General features: G+C 41.3%; 2 protein-coding genes and 1 long non-coding RNA gene across 8 annotated transcripts in view; 1 reads left to right on the top strand and 2 right to left on the bottom strand.

Annotated features, from left to right (window-relative positions):
• Positions 1 to 25,585, top strand: part of bcas2 (BCAS2 pre-mRNA processing factor) — a 69,453-nt gene that overhangs the window by 38,794 nt on the left and 5,074 nt on the right. The window contains exon 1 of one of the 2 annotated variants that reach the window (XM_052059834.1): positions 18,627 to 18,656. The exons of the other annotated variant lie outside the window; for it this stretch is intronic. Within the exon in view, the coding sequence (XP_051915794.1) occupies positions 18,642 to 18,656 (15 nt within the window). The 5' untranslated portion in view covers positions 18,627 to 18,641. Of the gene's footprint in view, positions 1 to 18,626; positions 18,657 to 25,585 lie in introns of those variants that run through there. 2 annotated transcript variants of the gene reach the window in all.
• trim33 (tripartite motif containing 33) lies at positions 670 to 25,050 on the bottom strand. Of its 5 annotated transcripts, none has more exons than XM_052059717.1 (21): positions 24,392 to 25,050; positions 17,710 to 17,828; positions 16,580 to 16,733; positions 15,203 to 15,335; positions 13,753 to 13,869; positions 13,521 to 13,635; positions 13,158 to 13,304; positions 12,310 to 12,427; positions 11,402 to 11,682; positions 10,716 to 10,916; positions 9,147 to 9,203; positions 8,734 to 8,934; positions 8,433 to 8,565; positions 8,265 to 8,328; positions 7,117 to 7,267; positions 6,164 to 6,447; positions 5,945 to 6,056; positions 5,792 to 5,866; positions 4,682 to 4,834; positions 3,429 to 3,479; positions 670 to 1,256 (listed from the first exon to the last, which is right to left on the bottom strand). In XM_052059717.1, exons 1-21 carry the CDS (start codon positions 24,942 to 24,944, stop codon positions 1,011 to 1,013), a joined length of 3,465 nt encoding a protein of 1,154 aa, XP_051915677.1. In that variant the 5' UTR covers positions 24,945 to 25,050; the 3' UTR covers positions 670 to 1,010. The 5 variants fall into 5 exon arrangements, with proteins under 5 accessions (XP_051915677.1, XP_051915678.1, XP_051915679.1 ...); XM_052059718.1 differs by having other exon boundaries at positions 7,117 to 7,261; XM_052059719.1 differs by lacking the exon at positions 3,429 to 3,479 and having other exon boundaries at positions 24,392 to 25,049.
• On the bottom strand, positions 1,311 to 2,839 carry LOC127596877 (uncharacterized). The gene is made up of 2 exons (XR_007961573.1): positions 1,527 to 2,839; positions 1,311 to 1,486 (listed from the first exon to the last, which is right to left on the bottom strand). It is a non-coding gene; the product is annotated as an uncharacterized LOC127596877 (long non-coding RNA).

Here is a 25,585-nt window from a genome sequence, read left to right as displayed (position 1 = left end):
GCGGTTGTGAAAGAAAGAGCGGTTACAATGTGCCATCGTGTGCAAAAAGAATGGCTGGGACCAGTGGCGATTTGTTCAAATTCAAGGTCAAGTTAAAGCAGAGCCTGGCTGAGACACAAGACAACTAAGCACATTGTTCGGGGCCGTGGCCAGTAGGGGCCCCCCAAAAATCGTGAGGATTTTTTTCTTTTTTAACTATAGAACACCATCCATCCATTTTCTAATATGCAGGCGTGCTGAAGCCTATCCCAACTAGTTGGGGGGGGGGCACCCTGAACTGGTTGCCAGCGCCGTACATACAACAGACGATATGCGAGGGGTAAACGTGTGCGGCGGTTAAGACAAGGGAAACGCTACTTTTCCGAAATGTCAGCTGACTGTTGACTCAGCATCCATCAACCAGCAGGCACGCGTCAGCCGGTGCACCGCGTTCACGCTACAGGTCACGTGCTTTCATTACTTCCGCATTCCAGGAAAGATTTGCCGATTGTCGAGCTGCTGTGTTAACGCACTACGTCAAGTATACTGCACGGGGAAACGTGAACATGCGCAAAGGATTTGCACTTGTATTCATGTAAGTATACATGGATGTATCAGAATACCATCTATTCGTATACTATAAACACACCTAAAAAGCAACACTAAAAAGGATGCGACTTTCAAGCCCAATTTCACAACATATATTTCCTTTAATATATTTCAGTCGACGATGCACCCACTCGTGAATACTGCAGGAATGCCTTCATTCCGAGGGCTAGATTTTCTTATACACACATATTCATCAAGTAAACACATTTCAAGTAAAAAAACAAAAGAAAGTTACTGTATATTTATTACACTTAGGTCAGAGAAAGCTTGTTTTATAAAGAAATTATCACAACATATATACAAATGAAAATGCTTGATCAAAAAAAGTCCTTTACAACTGTCAAACAAATTCAACTTAAAAATCTGAAGAGGCAAGTTGTGAAATGTTCATGAAACCATTAAAGAGATTGCCGCTGCTCTTCTTACTTGATGTGGAAAATTTTGTCATCCGTTTTTAACCGTTTACGTCGGGGTTGAATGAAGTCGTCGTCAGAGTCCTCCGTTTCCTCCCCCTCCCTCTCCTTCTCCTTCTCCTTCTCCTTTTCGTTTGTGTCCACGGTTTGCTCATCAGGCGGCTCGGGGAAGCTCTGTCCCGGAAAGATCTCCTGCAGCTTTTCCTCAAAGTAGACACTCACTGCCTTACCGGAGACGGCCATCTCTGATCCATCCTGCCAGGGAAGGAGAAGAAGACGAGGAGTTGGGGATAAAATGGGTTGAAGAGGAGACAAATTAGATGTGGTGAAAAGCTGTGCTAATAAGGTAGCTCTGGCTGAACCTTACTATACAGAGCACTGAAATCTTGCCACTTTATTTCACCACATCCCAACCCACTGTGGCTCCAGGAAACATTGCTGCAATTCAGCAAGTGTGTTTGCACGCACGTTTAGTCGTACTATCGCTGCAGCTCTATTTTTCTTGGGACTACATGTGCTGTGTACATTCATCCAGGGCCTCTGCTACAGTCTGTGGCGTTATGTCCCCCTTTGAGCAGGCACTCACGAATACATTTAATTACACGTGTTGACCAGCCTGGAGATCAATGAGGTGACTCTTGTTCCCATTTATTATTTATAAACCCCATTTAGCATAATAAAAATCAACATAACTAAATAATCCACAAAGATCATAGAAGAGTCCTGAATTGGACCCCGCCCCGCTCCGACAAATTAAAATAAATTACCGTATAGAAACAGACTGGGGTTATGTTTTCAGAGGATTGACTACTCGGTCGGTTTGTTTTGTACATTCCTCAATTCTGGAGATCTGACTGGGTCTGTAATTTACTTCCCTCCACGATAGAAGTGGTTTACTATACTGTACAAGTAAGAAAAACACAATTGTTTGCGATAATGTATTGTAGGAAACCTGCAGTTGTGTTGAGTGGAGTGTTGCAAAAGTAATGCACATAAGATCTGACTGAGTGAGACACTTTGAAGGCATCTGTGAATTGTGATTGAATGAGTGAGTAGCGGGTTGGGGGCGGCATCTTCAAGCTGTGGGATGAAAGTTGATGGTTGGTAGAAACGCCCATTGAGATGTTTTCTTTAGGTGTCCAGCATTAATTGTACACACACACACACACATACATACAAAGAGGTTACTGATCAACTACTGCAATATATCATCTTGTTGTCGGAGAATGTTTGGTGAAGTTGCAGATAGCTGACGTGAGGATTTAAGCCCTTTGTCAGCTAGCGTTAGCTGATGCCTTTTCAGACGGAAGGAGTGCACGGCACTTATGGTTTAGTTCTATTTGAGAAAGCCTTGTATATTTCAAAGGTGCTTGTTCCACCAGCCCCATTTTTAATAAGATAGTTCTACAAGCATGTTGATGTCAGCGAGGCATCCGTCTTTTTGCCAAAAGACGAGATTCCAGCTGAAGCGAAGTTGTAAAGTCGACAACATCAACCAAGTCCAGTGGTGTCAGATGTATGGCCCAATCGCCAGGACCAGCCGACAGGGGGTTCAGTTGTGGCCTGTGGGGATTGTTCTGCCTGTCTGGAAAGTTCTAATTCATTTTTACATAAGACAAGAGTCTTATGTAAAAATGAATTCGAATTTTTTTTTAACTCATGTTTTTATTTTGACACACACTTTGGAAGTCTGGACTTGTGGATTTCAAGCATGTCGTTGACAAAGACAAAAGATTGCAATCCATGCATGAAGTAAGAAACATCTGTAGGCATCATAATACCTTATACTGTTTGGTAAATAATTTCAGATGCAAAAATGATCCTGTGCAAGTAACTTGGGACAATATATATATATATATATATATATATATATATATATATATATATATATATATATATATATTCACTGTATTTTAGTTAAAATATGCCTGCTTTTTAGAACAAGGTAGAAAGTGGTATCAGCTAATTTGTTTCCATTTTGTACTTACTGTGGTTGTGTCATTAATAGTACTCACCGTACATTTTGCACAACTTCCTAAATAAATGCGAACATTTCTGTAAATTTTGAATAATTTATAAAACATAGGTTGTTTTATCAAATATATTTTGATACGATTGGAAAATAGGATTTGCAACAAGATAATCGATAAATGTGAATCTTTTCCAAATGTAATTGTTTCCAAACTTTTGTTATTTATCAGTGATGTATATACCGGTCCGGCCCACTTGACATCCAATCTGGGTGAATGTCTCCCCTGAATTGAAATGAGCTCGACACCTCTGGACTAGTCAATTCATCCCCTAGTAGACGGTCGAAATTCAACAATATGAGGACTATTTCATATACTCCTCTAATATTACAAAAATATTTCTTAAAGCCTCAGCGGGAGGGGACAGGACATCTGTGCTCCATTTCAAACATCTTACCTGCGTATTAATCGCTTTCTCCTCAGCATAAACCTGGATTATTCGAGACATCTAAAAAGGGGCAATAACATTACAACACAGACAGTCAAGTAGCAGGGGGAGAAAAGAGTTCACAGCATAGGCAACTGAGTGAGGTAAGAACAGATCGGAGGTCTGTGGATGGGTGACTGTGTCCAGGCTATCCCCTGTATCATCATCACCAAAAGTGAATCGCGTTCAAGGTGATTTGCCGCCCGAGGAATAATCGCTCTCACTATACTTCTTCGTATGTGTCTTTAGTGTCTTTAGTTATTTCATGTTGGCAAATCGATTTAATCGATATTTATTTATCAAAATAAATAAACATCTTTCAAAAAGAGACGACGATTTCCATCACGGGGTAAATTTTGTTTATGAACAAACCAAGTTGATCGCTCACCAAATTTTCTTCACTATCCTAATTTGTGGACTATTTTCCATTTGCAAACGATCTTGATATGAACACCCTGAAAAAAAACAGTTGAGGCAGGAGTTTGATTTCTACCACACTTGCTCTCACTATCGCCAGGGAGCGCTCGCATCGTGGCCAAAGGTGAATCTGGGACAGCTAATCCGCTGAGAGACTTTACTTCCACGCTGCAAGTATGTGTTTTGACTCATTTTGATCTGAACCACAGACCCATAATGATACAGTAAACCTAACTGCTTTTGAGGGCTGAAGTAATTGCATTTTCATTCATTTCAACGGGAAACAACCTCGATTTGCGACACATTCGGGTTCAAAACAAGGTCACAGAACAAATTCAATAAAATCTGAACCCGAGGTTTTCGTAATAGCAGCAAAAGTCCCAAAATTGGGACCAATCTGATGTTAACCAGTGTCCTGGAACACACTTCTGTTTGTGTGCAATGTACGATCATGACATCAACCATTCTCTATGGAATCAATGTCATATTGCATGCTTTCTATCATCATTATTTTAATCGCTGTCTGTTAACAGTTGTGTGGAGTATTCTCTCCCTCTGCTACTGTGAGTATAATTAGCATGCAAAGTTTAGGATAATCATGTTTGTCTGTGGCCCCAGGGACGTCTTCAATATCTTATCACTTGCAAAAACACGCTATGCTAAGAACTCCAACAGCATGTAAACTGCAGTTTCTTAAAAGCTATTCTTTGAACCGGTTGCGGTCCTTCTCACCCAAAAATGCATGCACGCTCAGAAACACACCAGGTGGTATTTCCAAAAGCAGGCTAAAGAGTCATGCTGCGCACCTCATTGTACTTTGCACAGTTTTGGAAGATCATGCGCATGTCACACACAAATTCCTGGATGGACGTGTAGTACTGGGAGTTCTGGAGCTGCAGCTTTTTCTTCACTTTCTTCAAGTCCATCGGGTGCTTGATGATTCTGTAGTAGTTTGGCACCTAAATTAAAAGGGGGAAAAAAAAGGAAAAACAGTTGCACTCCTGTTGTAAACATGCGGACTGCAGCTTTAGATAAAGAGAAAATATATTCATGATGACAATACAATAATAACAGTATTTTAAACTGTCTTGGTATAAAGGAAAACAATATTTGAGTCTGCGTTGGTGACGAAAAATACAATTTTCCTGTTGTGGTTACCAGTTTTGAAGCTCGAGCACAAATTGGTCATTTCCGGGGCAAAGGTGCAATGTGTTATGTGCTTCTGGTATTTGCTTGTTTCAATCTACTAGGATGACCTCTGGAGGAAAAACAACCTCACTGTGTTTGTGTGATAGCTATAGTCAATTGTTTGGAGCCGGGGCCTTTCAAGGTGGAAATGTCATCATAAGTTGTGAATTTTTAAAGACGGATATCGCTCATTAAGCCATCTCTGTGGTGTGCCGATAATTGTATTCAACGATTCCACCACGCTTTTAATTTGAACACACCTAACAAGTGATGGGTCCGCCAACACCGTTGCAACACCGTGTCAAGCTCATAGAGTGAAACTCCATGTCGATGCAAGTATCGCTTTAACAAAAATCACGTTGTCATCTTACACTATTTGACACTTCTGGCAGTTAGGAATAAATGTGTTGCTGTTATTTTATTATTGGCTGTCTTTTATGTTTTCCTGAAGAACATTTTAATGCATCTGCACCCTAAAATGTGGCAAAGGCGTTGTATTCTATTTTATTCAAATTTGCCGATACTCAGATCGCTGAAGAAAAGAGAACCGTCATTCACGGTAACTTGATGTCATTTCGGGAGATGGTGAGTATATCGTCAAAGCTTTGATACTTTCGCTATGTGTTGGACTAACGACTGCAAGCATGCATGCCGTCGAACCCAAATGCGGAAATGGTGCGTGTGCATAGAGTCCATTCTACTTTATGTGGGTGTGCATGGCTACTCACAGAGCTCGGGACAGGCTTCCGGAAGCCCACACTCAGCTCATGACAGAAGATATACAGTAGGAGGCGCTCACATTTCTGCAGAGAATTAAGAAGAGAATTAATTTTGTCAGTAAGGATATTCAAGCCCAGTGCGGATATGCTGGCTGTACTCACCCTCTGCTCTTCAGGATTAAGGACATTCTCTCCACTGACTTTCCTGCTGTCGTCACAGTATTCTATCTCAGGACTAGATATACTCCGGCAAAATGTGCACAGAAAATCCCCCCTAGAAACATGCAAAAAAAACAAAACAACACAATGTGATTCAAAGGAAAAGTGCAAGTTTGATTGTGCAGAATGCATCTATGTCAGTCTTCTTTGCAGACTACTCACTTGGGGAATATTTTGATGGTGGGTACATGGCATTTCATGTGGAACACTTTGGGACAACGATCGCAGCACAGCAAGTCGCCGCCATTGATGCAAACAGCGCACCAGTCTTCGTTAGGGTCATCCTCCTTCACGTCAAGATTGCCCGTTGCGGTTGATGACCCCTTGTCCGTGCATCCGTTGGTTAGCTGCGTACCAGAGCCGTTGAGCCCAGAGCAAGAGGTCTGAGACTGGGCCTCTGATTTAATATTCTCCTTTGTGTTGCTTACAGGACTAGGACTGCCCATCTGCAGGGGGAAGAAAGGCAGATTTTCGTGTCTTAATTATATACAATAAAACAAATGGTAGAGAAATCTTGATTGAGGAGACAGAGAGAGGGAGAAAAGCCTCACACTCGATATACGGTGCTACAGCAACAATCTTGAACTGAAAGTTGCCCGTCTTGGCGCTTCATTGGAGGAAATAAATTGTTAATTGGGTTGGTAAATCTAGCAACAGAGTCATATAAAAACACTGAGCAACAGAACTGTTCCAAGGGAAAACACAATTTGATTGGTTGGTAGTATCACATGTGACGCTGTGCCGGCAAGAGGCAGAGCTGAGCTTTTTGACTTTTTCCTCTCATTTCGCATGCGTTTTCCGTGACTGGAATATTTGTCAATCAGTTTTCAGGTTTTCCCGGACATGCAAGGGCTGGCCCCGTCCGCATGCTCCTGAAATATGGTGATTGTGAAGACACAAATTGTGAAAAAGTTCAGGGAGAATTACTGGTAATCCTTTTTTAAGACACAAAGGCAGGAAGGCAAAGAGAGAATTCAGTGTAAGGGGGGCCGCAAACAATTTTTGTATCGCTCCAGCTAGGGTGGTGAGTTCAGTGCCTTGCTCAAGGGCGACTCGCCACTACATAGAACGCAGACCAGCATCTCTCCAAGTATACCATTTGCCATTTTTCGTACCATGCAAGCACTCCTCCCAGAGTCTTGTGCTCCTTCCGCCTTCGTGGAAGTACTTGGACACCTGTAACTCTCCTCTGAATCAGGCTCCTGTTTGACCCGAACAGGTTCCACAGTACCTCCACTGGCTGCTGTTTTCCCCGCAGAGCTACAACTTGAGAAGACAGCAGGAGAGAACAGATCACCTTAAATTACAAAATGTCAAATGAGAAGATAATCAAACGTGACTATCTCGAGCGGGCGTGGCCAACAAATTTTCCAAAAGGGCCGTCGAAGAAGTTGGAACAACTGCAGAGGGCCACGTCATGCTATTTTTTTCAGTATAAATTGAAGGTTGTGACACGTGAGCCCAAATCTGAACTTGCGCAAAACCAGTTAAAATTAAAATCTGCTTAAAATCAAACAACAACCCCAAAAAATTGCCCATAAAGCAATAAATTGTGTTGCTCTGAAAAGCTTTATATCGTTAAGGCCTTTTCACACTGCACTTGGTTTTTGCTTGCCCCCATTTGTAAATGCCTGCGTAGCAGCAAACCAGGAAGAAACACCAAGGCTTTCTTCACTGGTTGGTCTATTGCTGTTAGCATCCTGAAATCACTCCGCCAGACCATCTCCGGGACGTCACATAAGCGCTTTTGAATCACGCATTTTTCAATTGGAGCGAGTGTAGCGTGCCCGCCTTTCACATCGCACCGCGACTCGCTGTTCCCTCATTGCACATATGCAATTAATGGCTGCTGAATGTTGGTAACTGCAGTGTAAAAATGCCTTCGTCATCAAAAATGAAAAATGTCAAAATTATAATCTGTCATTAATATTACACACAGAATACACACATGAACTATATCACTACTTAACAATCACCGTCCACATCAATTTTGTAAAATATGCAGACATGTTGAGTCCCAACCGTTAACTCATTAGGTGTTCCGAGTTGGGACATACAAATCATTGTTAGGGCAAATCCCCCTGGCCTTCTTCTCACCACCGTGCAGGAAATATGTTGCTCACGTAAAGACCACTTTTTGATTTGTTGCCAGTTGCTTTAAAAAAATAAAATAAAAAAAATCAAGTCGACAAAGACTTTGCATGGGCCGGTCTGAGACAGTGTTCAGGTCAATAATGGCCCACGAGCTGCAGTGATGCCTCACCTGCCTCTGCTGCCTGTGCTGGATGTGCTGGAGGGTCGTGCGGGCGTGTGTGCATTGGAAAGACCTGCAGACACAAAATGGTGTAATATAAATACGGCAGTTAAATTGTACATAAGGCGAGTCTGTGGGGCACAAAAGTGGTGGAGTAATTTGTAAGGATTTAGGTACCTGAGGATCCAGGCGAGTGTATCGAAAGTCCAGGGGAGGGGTTCATATCCACTGAACCCGACTGCTGTTGTGTGCTGGCTGTGATGTAGCGAGTCAGGAGGTGGCCAAGGGTGCTCGAACCCGCATCCTCTAGCTATTAAAACAAATGTACAGTTATGTTTCATTTAGTTGCTGCTCCAGATAAATGCAGATGATTAACGGGGAAGTCAACTCAAAATAAATCCCAGAAGTCATTTATACTTATTTTCCAAAATTGTTCAGTCCCGGTTACCAACACCAAAAAAAATTCTCATATGCACACCTGAATGGGTGGGATCTCCGGTAGACAGGGCAAGTTCTCTGGGTTGGTAACTGAGGGGATGAGCTCAATGGGAGCGATGACAGGATTGGCAGAGCCTCGATGAGCATGTGCCCCTGCCATGCTGGCGCTGGTAGGACTTGTGGGGTTTGCATTGTGGCCAGAAGCCACTGGGAAAGGGCCTGCATGGCCTGGGTTGGAATGCTGAATAAAAACCAGGAAGGATTAAGGGGGGGGGGAATGGGAGACAGAGGAGAAATGTTGGGAAAACAAGAATGCAATACACCCAATGAGTGTTGTTAAGAATTACAATTTTAAAAGTCTGCTGTGTTGAAGATGGTTACCAATCATGCATTTGGATGACAAACATGCTACACCAAATACACAAATGGCAAAGTAGTAAAAAGGTACCAAACCCCAGATTGCAGTAAGAAACGAAACCTTTGGTGGCTCATCTCAGATTCTAAAGACATCTGGACACAGAAACAAACATGGCGGGGTATAGTGGAAGTTTCGCTGTCCTAGTCTTACATGCAGGTAGTACGCGTACATTTTGACACCGCATTCTTAATGGCTACCTTGGAAATTGTTTGATCGATGCTACATAAAGTTAAGGTGAATCAATATGCAATGCATTAAAAAAAAGAAAAGAAAGAATTCCATCACATTAAGATTCGGTCATATGCCAGTACACAGTACAGTACTACATTCATAACTTAAATGTAAAACGCAAACACCCAGAATCTCATTAAAAAACAGAGTGTGATCATTCTAAACACGCAATATTACTAATATTCATTTTTAAACTAGCGGCTATTAACTTGCAATTTGGGATTCAGTACTTGCCATTGTAATATTTCATTTGATAGTCCAGATCAGGGCTTCCCAACCACCGGGCTAGGCCCATTTGGTACCGGGCCGCACAGAAACAGATTATGGACACTTATTAATTTGCTGTTCCACTAAGTCAGCCTAGTCGGAAAAGTCGGCACCCCAAAAATATTCAAAATCATTTCTACTGTATGCATTTACTGTTTCCAAACCCCTCATGACCTTATCACAGTATATTAGCACCCTCTATTGGTGTGGAGACCGCAGTTTATGAATTCTGGTCAGGTTCACCAAAGCTGATATGACAAGTTTTTCACCGGATGTCAATCATGATGTAACCCCTACATTTTTATCCTGGGTTTAAGATCTGTAAATGCTGGGAATCGGGGTTGAGCATAAAGGGTCTTGCCAAAATACTCGATAAGATGTTCTCATTCATAGCAGAGATCAGAACCCTAGTCCCTAGTTAGATACTTAAGAAGCCATTGCATCGTTTAGCTCCAAGTTTATAATGTACCATCGCTGGTTAGAGTGTACTCTTAACCCTAGCATGACTAATTATAACTAATTATTGTGGACTAAATATCACATTAAGATGTGGAAAGTTGGAAACCTAATCTGTGTTAAATGCAAGATGGCTAAACTTAGCTTTGCAAAAGCTTGCTGCTTGCGAACAGACACAGTGGTTGATAACAGATAACAGACAAGTAAAGCAGAGACCAAATGAGAGTGTAAGTGACATTATTGTGGGGAAAATGAGCACGAGAAATAACTAAATAGCAGACCAGTGGATCGCACATCGCTGGTGCCAGCAGGCCACTGTCTCACTCAGAGAATTGTGGCTAATTCGCCACTACGAGGGCAGTGATGAGTGACTTTTAGAGTGACCATTCACCGGGTTAGCCGCACTCGCGAGCCACCAAGAAGCTTCCTGCATCAGTTAGTCCAAATCCATAAAAATGATCACTTAAAAAATACATGATCAAGCAAGGTGTGAAAAAACTGGATTTTGGTGGGGAACACTAAAAAAAGGCTCAAGTGAGGAGATTAAAGCAGGTGATTAATTTAAAAAAAACTGTGCTGTCACATAAAAAGAGAAGAAAAAAAAAAAGATTTGTGCGGGTGCTTGTGTGTCCGTGCAAGTGCAAACTGACCTGTCGCTGCAGGTGAGGCTGTATCATGGTGGGAAACTGTTGCCCGTTGTGTCTCGGCTGTGCTGTGGGTATCCTGCCCTGTCCCTGTGGAGGGCCTGGTAGACGCATATGGTGGGACGAAGAGTACATGGAGGGAACGGGCCCACCATTTAGGACCATTTGCCCTCTTGGGTGCTGCTGCATACTGATGAGCCTGGGAGGCTGGTCAGAAAGTAATGCAGAACTTTAGAAATTTAAGCTGCTGGCGACACAGAGAGCAGAGTTAGAATTCGTGAGTTCATGAAAAATGTATTAATTTCCCAAGCAAACATTTGATTTTAAATACACGAGCATGACATTACTATCGTTTTTAATCTATGTTCTTGCTTTTTAAATAGAGTATTCAATATTTTGAGTTGTATTCAGTTAAATTCATCAATCATCGGCATTTTTACCAAATTGATAGAAGGAATGGCTTCAACAGATATAAAGCATAGAAAATGTCTTAGCTCAAATATTCTGTTAGCTTTTATACTCGCGCTGCCAACTTAAAGAAATTCACTTCTTAAACTTGCCTGAGACTGGCTGTGTGCAATTGCAGGACCTGACTAAATCAAGGTATTGGAATTGCACCAATTAATATATTCAGCCTTTTCTGACATGATTGCGTTATGATGGCTGCACGTAACAGTGACACTTGGAATTACCTGCTGCTGTACTATGGGTGGGACAGTCTGTCTGGTATGTTGCTGGGGCATTTGGGAAGCAAGGCGCATCTGTTGCTGCATCTGCTGCTGTTGCTGCTGCTGGAGATGTTGCTGCTTCTGTGCAAATGCTGCCTGCTGCATGTGCTGCAGACGAAGCTGGGCTAAATTTATCTGCCCTTGATTTTTGCCATGTTGACCTTGGCCTGGTGAAATGGGAGCACCTCCACCCATCATATTCGGAGGATTTGCAGGCGGCGGTTGCTTCTCAATTACCAGATTACCTAAAATTGGAAAAAATTGTACTCACAGAAACAGCTGGGTGCATCCAAAGCAATCAATTAATTATTTACAAGCGTTATAATTCTAGCTACCATAAATATTGAGACATGCACAAAATAACACCGCCATAAAGGGTCTGAAATTAATTGAAATACATGTCTTCTTATTGTGGTCATACTAACACAAATTTTCACATGCCAGACCCAAAATACAATCCCTGAGGTTCCAGGTTATCCCACTAAGTCCCAAGACTTGTGAAAATAAATTTATAAAAATAAAAAAAATTAAAATAAAATGAATATAAAGAGATAAGGGTAAGGCTTATTCAATAGCTTCAATATGTATAATTATGCAAGGCCTCAAAGGGGTGGATGTAGCAGAATGAAAACTCAAGAGCCTTAAATTTCAACAACCTACAAGGTAATTTTGTCCTTGACAAAAAGAATAAGAATGTTCAAGGGCTAGGATGTTAATGGAAATCAATGGTGTTGTTTTTGCGTAACGCTGCTAAGCAACCAATGGACCAAAAGACGAGGGTTGCTTTCATGCATGGTAGAAGTAAAATTAAGACCCATGGTCACAACTGAAACTTGAAAAATCTGCCATCATATGTGAAATCTGCTCCATACCTAGATTAACCACATTTTTGGCCCAGAAGGTTGGGTCACAGAAAAAGCGCACTTCTCCATTAGACAAAGGCACTGGCTCCAGTCTTGCCTTAAAGAGCTGGCGAAGCTGAAATAGAATCTGTAAATACACACACACAGAAGTCATTTGTTGACCCGACAATGCCATTAAAAACGAGTAACTTTATTGTTTGGCCAATGCACCACCGCCATTCTACAACAGGGGTGGGCAACTGGTAGACCAGGGGAGCGTTGGAATTGTATAAAAAAATTATACTGTAGCTGATCAGTTTTTAGTTGGGCCAGCATGGAGTGAGTCCAGCGCAAGCACAGAAGGAACAGCATTTATTTATTTTTACTGTAATTATTTTGTAAATGTATTTACGTTATTTTTGTCCCTTCATCGCCCCTTTTTTTACTGTAAATATTTTGTATTATGTATTTACTTTATTTGATTTTTATCCCCATTTTTATCGCCGGCCCCAATTTTCAATATATGGAGTACAAAAATAAAAAAAACACCAGCTGTGTATTTAAAAATTTACGGTAAGTGAACAACGGATATGAATGATGTCTTCCTCCATCATTTTAGTTTCTAATCACTGCTCTACTGTTTCATGAACATTTGTAGCGTAATTTTTGAATTATTCTGATGATTAATTAAAAATCATAAATGGGGATACTTGGCATATGCTCTCCCGTGAATCTATTTCAATTGGCGCAGGCAGCATAATGTGCACTAAAAATGACAAACAAACTGTAGTATTCCCTGTGGTTGCCACTTTATTAAGTATCTTTGTGGTTAATAAAATATGAAATGATACATAAGAACATGCTGATCAAGAACATACCGGCCTTTTGCTATAAAGCAGTGCTGTGCTGCTGCCAGTCGAGATGGCCCATTGACAGAAGTTCAGCACATGGTGGATCTGCTGGGCGAGCTGGGTGGTATCCTTATGCTGGGCCATTAGCCTCGCGCTGCGCTCTTTGGTCACAGTCTAGACACAAGTGGGAATCTTTCATTGTAAAATTACACTTGAGCATTGTAAAATGGTCACACAGAGGACAGTTTAAGCACTGGTACAAAGATCCTGGAGACCCACATTTTAATCCAAAACAAAACTAAAAAATATGTAAAATAAAAGCACTGAACACTTGTTTGAATAAATAAATTCAGTGAACAAAGACGAGTTCATCAGAGAAATTTTTCTCACCTCCAGCTGCTGTAGTAAAGACTTGCCCTTTTTGTTAATTTCATTTATCAAAGTAAACACTGCAATCTTGATCTCATGTTCAACTTTCTTATGGGATTCAGTCAGCTCTTTTAACCTGGATTTAAAAATCACACACACATTACAATAATTCTATTGCTCTTGTCAGGTCACTATGATAGGAATTGACAAATCCATGTCAATAAGCAGCGACAAAGAGTTGACATTCACTCACCTGTTTTGTACTTGAGACACTGAGTAATGGACGTAGTTTTTCTTCTCCTGGAGTTTGGTCATGGTTGATTCAATGATACTTTTATGGTTAAGAAAAGCTTCTTCCAAGAACTGATACCTGAAAATAGGGGTGGGTCATGTGGGCAAATAAAAATAGCTGTATTATAATCTGATATCTACATAAAAAATGCTGTAAACTTGCATCTCATTTACCAACGTGCACAATGATTCATCCATATTTTTGTACAAACCCAATTCCACAAATCACATTCTGCACGTTAGAGCGGCGTGGCTTTGGAGTAAAAGAGTGACGATACAAAATTGTTAGACCGGGAAATCCATCGAGGCGCTTGCATCAAGCCATGGCGCAGGCTCTCCCAAGATTGAGTTTTTCTATCGATCTAGTAGCCCTATACAGTGTACTTACATCCTCAAACATTTTCACAACTTTATAGTTGACAAACGACCAGCAAAAAAGATCCAAGGCGCACTCTTAGCTGCTGGCTTACCCGCATGAATTTGAGCTACTAAACTATTAATGCCTTTTTGCAGTTATATGCGATAATTTATTTTTAACAAATTGTGAAGTGTTTATTGATTGTCTCATAATCTATTTTTCCTTTGCATGTTTTTGGACACCATTCTCTCATTTAATTTTGGAAATAATTAAAAATGTTTTGATAGATTTTTTGGGAGGATGATTTGGCATGAAGTCGAATGAGGACTTCCAGGAACTTTCTCCTCTTTTGTAATCTATGCATACAATCGGTTTTCATTTAGAGACAAGTATTGATAGATAATATAAAATTGCACATCGTTAAAACAATGTTCACAATAATATCGTTAGCGATTTACAATGAATACAAAAACAGTAATTGCCAGTGACAGCTTTCATATAACAGAATAATTCAAATCAAGCCTTAATGCCTGGATGAATACACACACACACACACACACACGAAAATAAAGACAATCATTTCATTTATAATTTATAATTCAACTGAATTAATATTTCAAAGTATACAGTAATCCCCCATCTGTCTGCAAGGGTTATATTCCAGACCACTCCCACAATAAGTGAAATCCGGGGAGTATTTGAATACTTATTTTTATTTTTTTTTAAATATTTTATGGAATGTTATCTTCTCTAAAACACACATTTAAACATTCAATAATACTCAGCAAAAACTAAAGCTGAGCTGTAGTATGTCTTCGTTTCATTCTTCTTCCAAAATTACACTGAAATAAAATAGTGCACCACAATTGACTGGTCAACAGAGGCATTGCACCCCAAAAAACACCTCTAACAAAACAGTCCAAAAAATAAATATTAAATAAAAATAGCTGAACCGTTGATGGAGATGGTTTTACTGTATGAGGAATGCAACTCTGCTGGAAGATGGAGCACACTTAACATACTCTCTATTTTTATAGACAAATTGAATGACTACCTATGCTCCTTGTGCTCGAGCAGCTGGCAGTCCCGGCAAGTCAAAGTGTCACAGGTCTCACAGAAAAGCTTGAGTGGCTCTTGCTTGTGGATGGGACAAAAAACGGGCCTCTGTCCAGATGTACCCACAGACTCTGGGAACACAGTGGAGAAGACACTGATAAATGAATTGGGCGATACAAATGTCGAAGATATGTTTCCACACATACCATCAACCCAAACTGGAGGATAGATTTAAGAATGAAATCAGGTTTGTTGTTTTTTTGTTGTTGTTGTTGTTTTTTTGCTCATGTCAACAAGGGTAGGTTGTGCAGATGCTGCAACATACTGAAGAAATAGACATATGAAAATGTGTTTTTCTCATTGGCAGTAGGGCTGTCATAAACGATTATTTTGCTAGTCGTCTAAACAGTAGTCACGATTAGCCAACTAGTCGGATCGTGTATAATTTATGTTGTCTCGCACCACCATGCGGCTGCTCTTACAACCATCATTAGCTTACAGCTTGAATTATTAAAGGTATGAACAAGGTATGACAATTAAAATGATACATGAAGACTGGCCCTTGAACTTTGACCGGCATTCCTTTTTAAAAATTGAGGGACAAACTTTAAATTTTTAGCAGTAATTTAATGCATTATAAAATGGAACCAAAACTATACATTATGCAGAGTTGCACCCATACAGTGAAACTATCAATAAATACAAACGAAATACCTGTAAATCATATTTCACTCTACTTGGGCATGAAGCCGAGGAATACATTAGGAAAATGCACTGCGCAAATGAAAACTAAACTAAACACTTGTATTGGTTTTAGATTTTCATTTGAATGTTTATCCAAAATGTTTTCTCCTCACGAGTATGCATAATTCAAATTCGTAAATTGATTTACACAAATGTGGTATGACCCTGGGAAATAGTTTTTGGAGTAACAAATGTAATTTTGTGTTTTAGTGGTTAGTCGTGTGATGCTGATAAGGGCTTGCATTGCACAAATATGTCATGTTGTGTTACTATATTTCAACACATCACTCTATTTGAGAGATAGAGAGAGAAATTGCACACACACAAACACACACACACACACACCCACACTGCGGGGTGCGAGGTTCCCTCAAGGGGGGTGCGTTTGACCTTGGGAAACATGCTTTTTTATTTCAATTTTTTTTTAACTGTCCGAGAATAATGTGCAGTTGCACCTCCACTACATTAGGGGGCAGTGGCGCTCTCATTGGCAGAGTGTGCACAGGGAGCATTCGAAGGGAGGAAATGTGACGAAGCGTATGTAGCGCTTGGCTTCACCGTGACCACGGTGGGAGACAAGGAAAGGCTGTTAATAACCTGTTAAGAAAATACAGTGTTTGGCTCCACTTACCAGAGGCCGTGTCAGCATCGTCTTTCGTGCGAATCTTGTGATCTTTGGTTATTTTGACCCTCTGGTGAGCTTCCACACAGGTCTTACACAGCCACTCTCCACACTCCACGCAAAAGCCTATGGTTCCAGCATTATCCTCACAACTTGTACATACCTTGAAAAGATAAAAGTCAGGACAAATGCACGGTATAACAGTTGCATTCATACAGCAAACGATAAATTTCCTTCATAATGTCAAAATAGAAATCAAACATGCTATCCAATTTCACACAGACCAACAAATACATTTATATGCTGTACTATGCAGCAACTTGTGCATGCCAACCAAACTTTGGTTTGCGCAATTACGCCATGTGCCTTTGTTTTGACCAGCTGAGTCCTGTTATTTCCATGATTGGTACAGTTGGAATCAGGGCTTGCGGGATAGGTGTTGTTTTCGCGATGTAAATATGCGGATATAGGGTGTCTGAAATAACACGCCGTTGATTGTTGAATCAAGCCGATTGGCAACTGAGAAAGGTTTTCGTCAACGCCTCATATCAGCCCCCCCCCCCCCCCAAAAAAAAACAGGACCTCTTTTCAAGTTATGGTGCAGGAAATGCACCTACAAAGTGATAATTCTGTGCTGGTTTAGTCCTGAGACTGGTTTAGTCAAAATGAGAAAATTGGCAAAAATGTTGATCATCGTCTTCTAAAGTATAGCAGATGTTTACAAACGCTTTGCTTGATTATTCAAAGACAATCGTTCTGCTTTCATGGACGTTTACAGAAATCTGAGATTATTTACTGTTGAGAGGCTGAAATTTCGAGGAGTCGGGCAATTTTAATTAAAACAATGTCGCTAAACAATTATCAATTAATTTGATAATCAATTAATTGTTGCACCTCTACCCTTTATGATGGCATCATTATTTTTTTTCCAGCACTGTGAGGGGGCGCTAACAAGCAGCTGCCATTGGTTGAGACACTCAGTGTGTGGGTAGCTATTGTGTTAATTACACTACTGTTTTGTGACATTTTAAGAAATAGGCAGACAACGCCAAACGATTTAGTTCCAAAAGTAAATTCTCCAGATGTCACCTTAACATTAAAGATTGGTGTTGACAAATTCCAGCCTTTTCTTAACTTACCTGTGCGGCTTTTTCATCGGACGTGCTGGTCGCCTCTGAGGTATCTTTAACAAAGTAGTTGGCGACAATATCGTTCTGTTTGTAGTCCTGGTGGCACACTGAGCATCGCATAACATTTACTGAGGACACAAGACAGAATAAAAGAATGAGATTCGAGTCAACTGGGTTTAGAAAGGCTTGTTATTTGGAAAGTTGTGTGAATTTCTTGGAGGAAAATAGAAGGGAAAAAAAACAGCAAACGGTATTCAAGGATTACGAAGCCAGATAACAATGCTTGTAAACGACTTAAAAACTATACTCAGTATTCGACTTTTTTGTTGTAAGTGGCTGCAAAAGAAATATTTCTGTAGACTTGGAAGCTTGAGTTTGAGTCATAGAAGTTTGAGTTTAAATGATGCTTCAATCTTTGTATGCTCGGGTTGCGTTAAAAGGTAATTACCGATAGATTTTCCATCCCAAATCGCTTCAGTTGCTCAATCAGGATTGTTAATTACATAAATCAAATTGCAAATTACACCAGCATGCGAATAATTTCGTTAGGATGTTGAACTATCACTTATTTTACACTATAAATATTGTTGACTTGACTTGAATTGACACATGATTTTAAACTTCACAAAATGTTTTGAAAGTAAAAGCCAATAAACAAGTGCTTGATCCGCCATTTTAGCCAACAACGAGAATTAGGTGGTTTGAGCCAGCCAGAACCGGTTTGAGCAGCTCACAGCCAGTTTATGGAAGTGCCATCTGCTCGGGTCCCTGAATGATTGAGCGCTAAGTGTGTGCACGCGTGCTCACACACAAAATTACTCTAAATTGAACAGGACCAGAAGACCTCTGCTGCTTACTGAAATCACACCTACTCTTCATTGAAACCTTATACAGTATTAAACAGGATTAATACAAATAACACCAATTTGAGAGAAATTAACATGTTACAGCAGCAGGTAAGAGAACAAGAATTACATATCATTCATTCATTCATCTTCCGAGCCGCTTGATCCTCACTAGGGTCGCGGGGGGTGCTGGAGCCTATCCCAACTGTCTTCGGGCAGTAGGCGGGGGACACCCTGAATCGGTTGCCAGCCAATCGCAGGGCACACAGAAACGAACAACCATTCGCACTCACACTCACACCTAGGGACAATTTAGAGTGTTCAATCAGCCTGCCACGCATGGTTTTGGAATGTGGGAGGAAACCGGAGCACCCGGAGAAAACCCACGCAAGCCCGGGGAGAACATGCAAACTCCACACAGGGAGGCCGGAGCTGGAATCGAACCCGGTACCTCTGCACTGTGAAGCCGACGTGCTAACCACTGGACTACCGGGTCGCCCACATATCATTATCTGTCTATTTAATACTTTGACCTGTTTAACACGATGCAATTATCAGTGTTTCACTGCGTACATGAATTGTAGCAACAACAACAACAAAAAAATACCTTGCCCCATACCACCATGTTTGTAACAAGTATTTGCATTTGGCTGCCGGGACTGTTCACCAAAAAAGGGAATTTCCTCTTTCGACAATCCTTCCTCCATTCACTTACGAGCCTTTCACACTGCCCATAAAAGCAAGCATTTCACTGGTTATTTTTCCAGGTCATAAATTGAGAGGCACCGACACTCAAATCGGGTGTGGAATTGACCCAGAAATGTTTTCATTCCCTACATCGTACCACAAGCATGACAGAGACAACACACATCTTATGTGTGTTAGACTTCTTTGGCACATAAGTAGACATGGGTTGAATTCAGTCAGAACCTTTCAAGCCTTAGTGATCAAAAAGGCACAACCAAAGTGTGGTATTTGCCATCTGAGACTGACAAAAGGCAATTATGTCAAATGGCTGTAGTGTTTTGTTTTGTTTTGTTTTTTCCAGCCGAGCAACAGAAGAACTGTACACTGTGTTAGGCATACTGTAGTAGGCACACAGCACACATCCTAGGGGAGGGGTCAGGTCCAGTTCTCTTTTTGACACTGAAGCATCCTCTTGAGTTTCTAGATAAATCTTATTTATTATTATTATTCCAAAAGAAAACCAGACCTGGCATTAGAGAAATTGAATGTAAGCCGCTGATGTCTCACTTGGCAAGACCCAGATTGATAATTGAATCAGCCTCAAAGCAGTTCTTCACAGTATCAGTCTGGGACTGCTCCAATTGGATCTGCTCAGGAAAGGCAGTGGGCCGATTGAGCAATGCGTCAACCTGTGCACCCCTACCAATTTTGGGTGTTTTTTTTGTTTTTTGGACAACAGTGTAAATGACATGTACTCCAAAACACAACTTTTTAAATGACATCCCGTATTTTCCACACTAAAAGGCGCACTGGATTATGAGGCGCACCTTCAATGAATTGCCTATTTTTTTTCATACCTTGGACGCACCGGCTTCTAAGATGCAGTCTACAATGCATCTACTAGATGGAGCTACAGTCAAGCAAACACCAACAGAACGATCAGACGTCAGTAAAATGTAGGAGACTGGACTATCTCAGAAGTGTTTATTTATTCCTTTGTTGTGTATTCACAAACGAGGAAATCACAAAATAAATTCTGTAGGCAGGGCTATAGAATTTATTTAGTGATTTCCTCGATTGATTTTCTGTTTTGATGCATTGTTTTCAATGTTCGTAGTTCCATTGAAGTAATCGTTAATGTACATTTTTGGAGCCGGTCATGAACGCCTCTCGAGTCGAACGGAAGAAGAGAAGGCACGGAGACAGACAATTAATAAAGCATTAATAAAGTGTGTGTTTTTAAAAAAAGGAGCTGCAACAAAAACATATTTAATAAAGCAGCGACACAGTTCACTGAACCAACAGCAAGTTTTAACATTGAAAGCATGTCTCGAGCAAGGAGCCATTTTGGGGTCAACATATTACCGTAATGACCACACACAAGGCGCACCGGATTTTAAGGCGCCCTGTGAGCTTTTAAGAAAATGGAAGGCGAGGGCCTCGGAAGCGGGCGGTTGGGTGGCTAGCCATTAGCTTAGCAAGGGCCTGGCTAGACAGCCTCGCTTTTGTTTACATTCATCCGCCAACTATGCCACCTGAAAACACCCAACAACAATCACACCATCTCATCTGGGTTGTTGAAAGTGCTGTGGAAAGTCGCTACAAGTCAATTTATACTGTGATCCAATGTCGATTAAGTCAACGCATTTACAGTATCCATTAGCAAAGGTAAACGTACAGATAAAAAGATAAGGCAGAGCGCAGTCGTCACCACACTTTGGCGTCCGAGCCCTCCGGCGTCCACCCAAAACTGCTGCCTCTGGGCGACCACTGAATGTTTCTGAGGGTCAAGGAGACTTTGGTCTCACAAGGGTCACAATGTTTCCTTTCGTTTAAAAATGATGCTGTTTGAAGTGCAGGATAAACCTCCCACTGTCAGTTTATGTGCAATACATACTAAAGTTTACGTACAATTACCTGGCCATTCAAATCATTTCAAACGTCTTTTGAAAACTGCGTGGAAAAAAATTCCAAATTTGAGATAAAGCAATTTTATTAGAATGGAAAAAATACTTATTTTGCCTGGCAACTATGCACTGTACTTTTAATTCATTACTAAGCCAGTTACTTTTTTTTAAGCAAGTAATGAGTAACTACAACTTGTTGCTTTTGTAAAGTAATATTCTAAGCACTGTTTGAGTGTGTTGCTCAGCTTTCCTTTTCTTTTGCAGAGTCCTTCATATGGTTCATGGTGGAAAACAAGCATCTGCAAATTGCTCTTCATGGCGATTGTTTTTGGCAAATCTTTTTTTTTGTTTTGTTTTTTGAACCAATATCATTCATTCATCATCATTCTTGATCATTTCCAGGCTAGGGAAGTAGACTCGTCCATATTCGAAAAAAAATGTTCCCTGGGATGCTGCAACTGAGTCATGTGACTCAATCTTGCCAGGTGACTTGCAACATGAAGATTTCTCACTTCCGCATTGTTTGCCGAGGGTGCATGCTGATTCGCCAAAATATTTTTTCAATCACTTCTTCCTAGTTTGCAGCCAATCAATAGTTTTTGTAGATGTCTGTTTTGAAAAGCGTATTCCTCAATAATGTAAAATTGCATAGAGTGAAAGCAAGTTTGATAGATAGTCCAAGATGGCCCCCGAGTAGGCAGCCGTCGCCAAGTGCTCTCATGAGCCTTGCTTTTTTTTTTGGTGTGTGTTTGTTGTTGCATTGTGTGGACCGGATGTAGATTGTTTTTCAGCATATTTTGGCCATGGCATTCATCAAGGAGGAGACTCTGTGGTTTCGCGTTCTCTGCAGCATGGGTATACCAGCACTGTTTTTGATTGGGAGGAATATCGGTGCCATTTGACTGTCATTGCTGGACAGCTCTGGGGGCACATGTGTTTTTATGCGCCTGTAATGGGCAGCATTTTACACAGCCCTGCTTCGTTCATAAGAGATCTGTGCTGTTGGACGGTCTGCGGCTGGATGGATGCAAGGCTTGAGGAGCCGACAATGAGAGGAAAGGACAGTCAGCGCAGAGCGCCAATGCGGATGTGGAACAGTGAGTCGCGGCTTGGAATTGAAGCGGATTACGTGGGACAGGAGATGTGAGCCAATCTCTTTTTCGTCAATGGACACTACAGCTTCGTGTTTGCTTTCAAAACTTAGCTTGTGGCAGACGTGTGCCAGTGTTGTGGTCCTCGAGGACAGGCTCGAGGACCGAAAGCCGGTCCTTGGTCCTTGGCCTCGGAGTCAAGTCCTTGGCCTTGGCCTCGGAGTCGGAGTCAAGTCCTTGGGTCCGAGGACCGCAAAAATCATGAAGAAATCAAACAAACTCCATCCAGGGAAACCCATATTGTTGGATTTATCTGGCGCTTAAAGAGGGGGTGGGGCTGCCACTGACAGGTGACAGTTAACACAAAGTATAAAGAGCGGCATCACAGTTAGTTTCAATCACGGTCAGTTACCGTTCGCAATCGACAGTTTAAATGGCGTGTTCAGTCTTTCTGTAACAGCGGTGTCTTTTATTTAGTTATTTTTGCACAGTTGTCACATTTGTGCGGTGGCACTAGAATGTTTGTTTGAACCAAGTAATTTGCGTTAGAGCTGGAGTCAATAATGCCGGCACTTCACTTCCGAGTTTGGCCGTTGGGATTTGGAGTCCTTTTGTTCGATTCCAGTTATGTTTGCTGAATGCTTTCTCATGTTTAGAATAATGAATATTGATAATACATAGTTTAAAATCATGGTTGATTGAATTATTTTTTATTGTTATTGTGAAGTTGAAGGTATGAAATGAATTAATGTCAAATATACACATTTACAATGTGATGCCTAAGGTAGATATTAAATTGCATTTGTTTACTTTAAGTTATTACCTGCTACTGCTCCTTATCCTGAATCTGCTACTTATCCTGCATCCAGCATGTCATGCCTGTTGAGTGTTGATTTACTTCATATTAAGAAACTACTGCACTAAAACATTAATTCATAAATGTATATCATATGCTTTTAGTTTTTTTTCTCAGTATAAATAACACGCAACCTGACTGTTCTACTCTTTGTATAAAAACACTCCATTCAAGCGTTAGGGAGTGACGTGTGCTAGGGCTCATGATGGAGGGGTGCTAGGGGTTATGGTAGAGGGGTGTTGCAAATCATGAAGACCTGCCAAGTAGTATGATAGCATCGTTTTATACATGTCCTCGGCTAGGCCTCGGCTTCAACATCAGTCCTTGATCCTTGACCTTGTCCTCGGAAAATTCCTCAAGTCCTTGGCCTTGGCCTTGCCTCGGAACAATTTCCAAGTCCTTGGCCTCGGGTTGCCGGTCCTCGGACACAACAATGACGTGTGCACATTTTGAGCATGACGTCTCTGATCCACTGGTGAAAGGACACTAGATCCTCTCCTCTTTCAATGATAACTGCTTCAAACAACAAAGTGTATGCAGGTAAAGTGATTAAGATTGCACGACTGTCTGTGTCTTACATGTTGTGTTATTTTGTTCTAATGACTTCAAGATGGCGCCGTGAGAGTGGCTGCCTTTCCAGCAGCTCCTAAATTTACTTTACTTCTTCCTTTCATAACTTTGGTGCTGTGAATTGGGAATTTCTCCGTTACGAGACTAATAAAGGACTTTTTTTCTATTAAAGGATCTTATGTAAAATTGCATAGAGTGAAAGCAAGTTTGATGATAGATAGATAGATAGATAGATAGATAGATAGATAGATAGATAGATAGATAGATAGATAGATAGATAGATAGATAGATAGATAGATAGATAGATAGATAGATAGATAGATGTCACACCCACCCCTAGTTGGATTTTACAAAAGTAAGTAACAGTTCGCCAATTAATCAGTTAGGCCCTAAAAATTTGGCATGAGACCTGGTCGGCCAGCATCAGTGAACTTCAGGTCACGTGACAGTCACATAATGCTAATTTGAAAAGCACTTTTATTTTGAGGAATGGTCTCATGGCAACTATTATTTCATGTACTATTTTTAAATGCCAAACCATCGATGCCCATGTATATATTTGGAGGCTTTTATTTTGACGTGTCCTAACGATATACGCACTTATTGCCACACTTATGTGATCAAAGCTTCCATGACACGCATGATAACAACTAGTGATGTGCAGTCAAAACTACGATGGGTCAAAGCAGCAGCCGGCTCCACTTCGCGTGCGGCGTAATTAATGAGAAAACTCACCAATATGTGTGTTGGTTTGCCCGTGCGGTCCAGTCACCTGTACGCTGATCTGCCTGTCTGGTTGCGGAATACATTTCAGGCAAAACGAGTGCAAGCAAGGTAGAAGTTTTGGTTCGCTCTCTCGGCTCTGAAGACTTTGTTTACACACTGCGCACGTATCCAATAAATTAATGGGAGTCTGTGCCGGTGCGGCTGCCGGGGCCGTGGGTGGTGGGGACATTTCCGAGGCGAGTCCGCTGACTGCTGCATCACCGGCGGCCGGGGCTTCGGCGGGACTAGGCTCAGCGTTAGTTGGGCTGGCATCCGTCGGGCTAGCAGCGCTCCTGCCGCTAACATTGCTGATGCTAACCTCACCGCCTCCTACACCGGTGGCTGCAGTTGCCTCGTGAGCGGGAACAAGCGACTCGGTCTCTTCCGCCTCCTTCGTTTCACCTTCTATGACCGCAGACGCAGGTTCGGGTTGGGTCTCCGCTTGCACGTTGTCTTGAGCCAAAGGAGGAGTCTCTGGGTTTGGTGACGGTTCCATATCATCGATGCCTTTGTTATCCGCCATCTTCCTTCCTCTTTGAACCGCTTGGACGTCCTACGTGACTTGCCAAACCACGACTACGTCCGTGCGTCATGACGTTGGAGGTGTTGCCTCGTGAGCTTCCGTTTTTCTGACGCTCACAATCAATGTATGACATTTCAAATAGATACACGTTGACATTACGTATCGCATCATTTAACGTCATGCCACTTACATCATGCTCGCAGGATCATGACGCCAAATCAGAACACCTTTGATATATATTATCTAAGTAACACGTGGTGACGAATCTGCAAATTACACCCGTGCAGTGCTGCCCTATTTCCACTAGAGGGCACAATTTCTTACTACAGTACCAGCGACGTGCACAAAACGAGTCTGGCCAATTTATAAGATCTCAGTCGACAAATATGTAAAAATAATTCGTATTCATAACTACAGCCACAAATGTTTTACATTGATCTACAAATGTGTGACTCAAAGTCACAAATGTGTCACGAAAATATACAAATGTGTGATTGAAGTTACACATTTGTAACGAGAACCTACAAATTCGTGACTGGAGTCACAAATGTGTGACAGACGTCAGAAATGCATAAATTTATACATAAATGTATGCATTTATTTATGCAATAATTTTAAACATAAATTTGCACATGTATATA

The sequence above is a fragment of the Hippocampus zosterae genome, chromosome 2, assembly GCF_025434085.1.
Source record: "Hippocampus zosterae strain Florida chromosome 2, ASM2543408v3, whole genome shotgun sequence".
Classification (NCBI taxonomy): Eukaryota; Metazoa; Chordata; class Actinopteri; order Syngnathiformes; family Syngnathidae; genus Hippocampus; species Hippocampus zosterae.
This window is presented reverse-complemented; position numbering and strand designations above follow the sequence as displayed.

Bases quoted from the DNA above. Each gene is read 5' to 3' on its own strand.
- trim33 (XM_052059717.1), bottom strand. From the start codon at position 24,944: ATGGCGGATAACAAAGGCATCGATGATATGGAACCGTCACCAAACCCA. The intron at 13,870-15,202 runs GTAGTCATTCAA...CCCTATTTTCAG, and splicing joins CTCGAGCACAAGGAGCATAG to GTATCAGTTCTTGGAAGAAG. The intron at 7,268-8,264 runs GTGAGGCATCAC...TGTCTTCTCAAG, and splicing joins AGCACAGGCAGCAGAGGCAG to TTGTAGCTCTGCGGGGAAAA.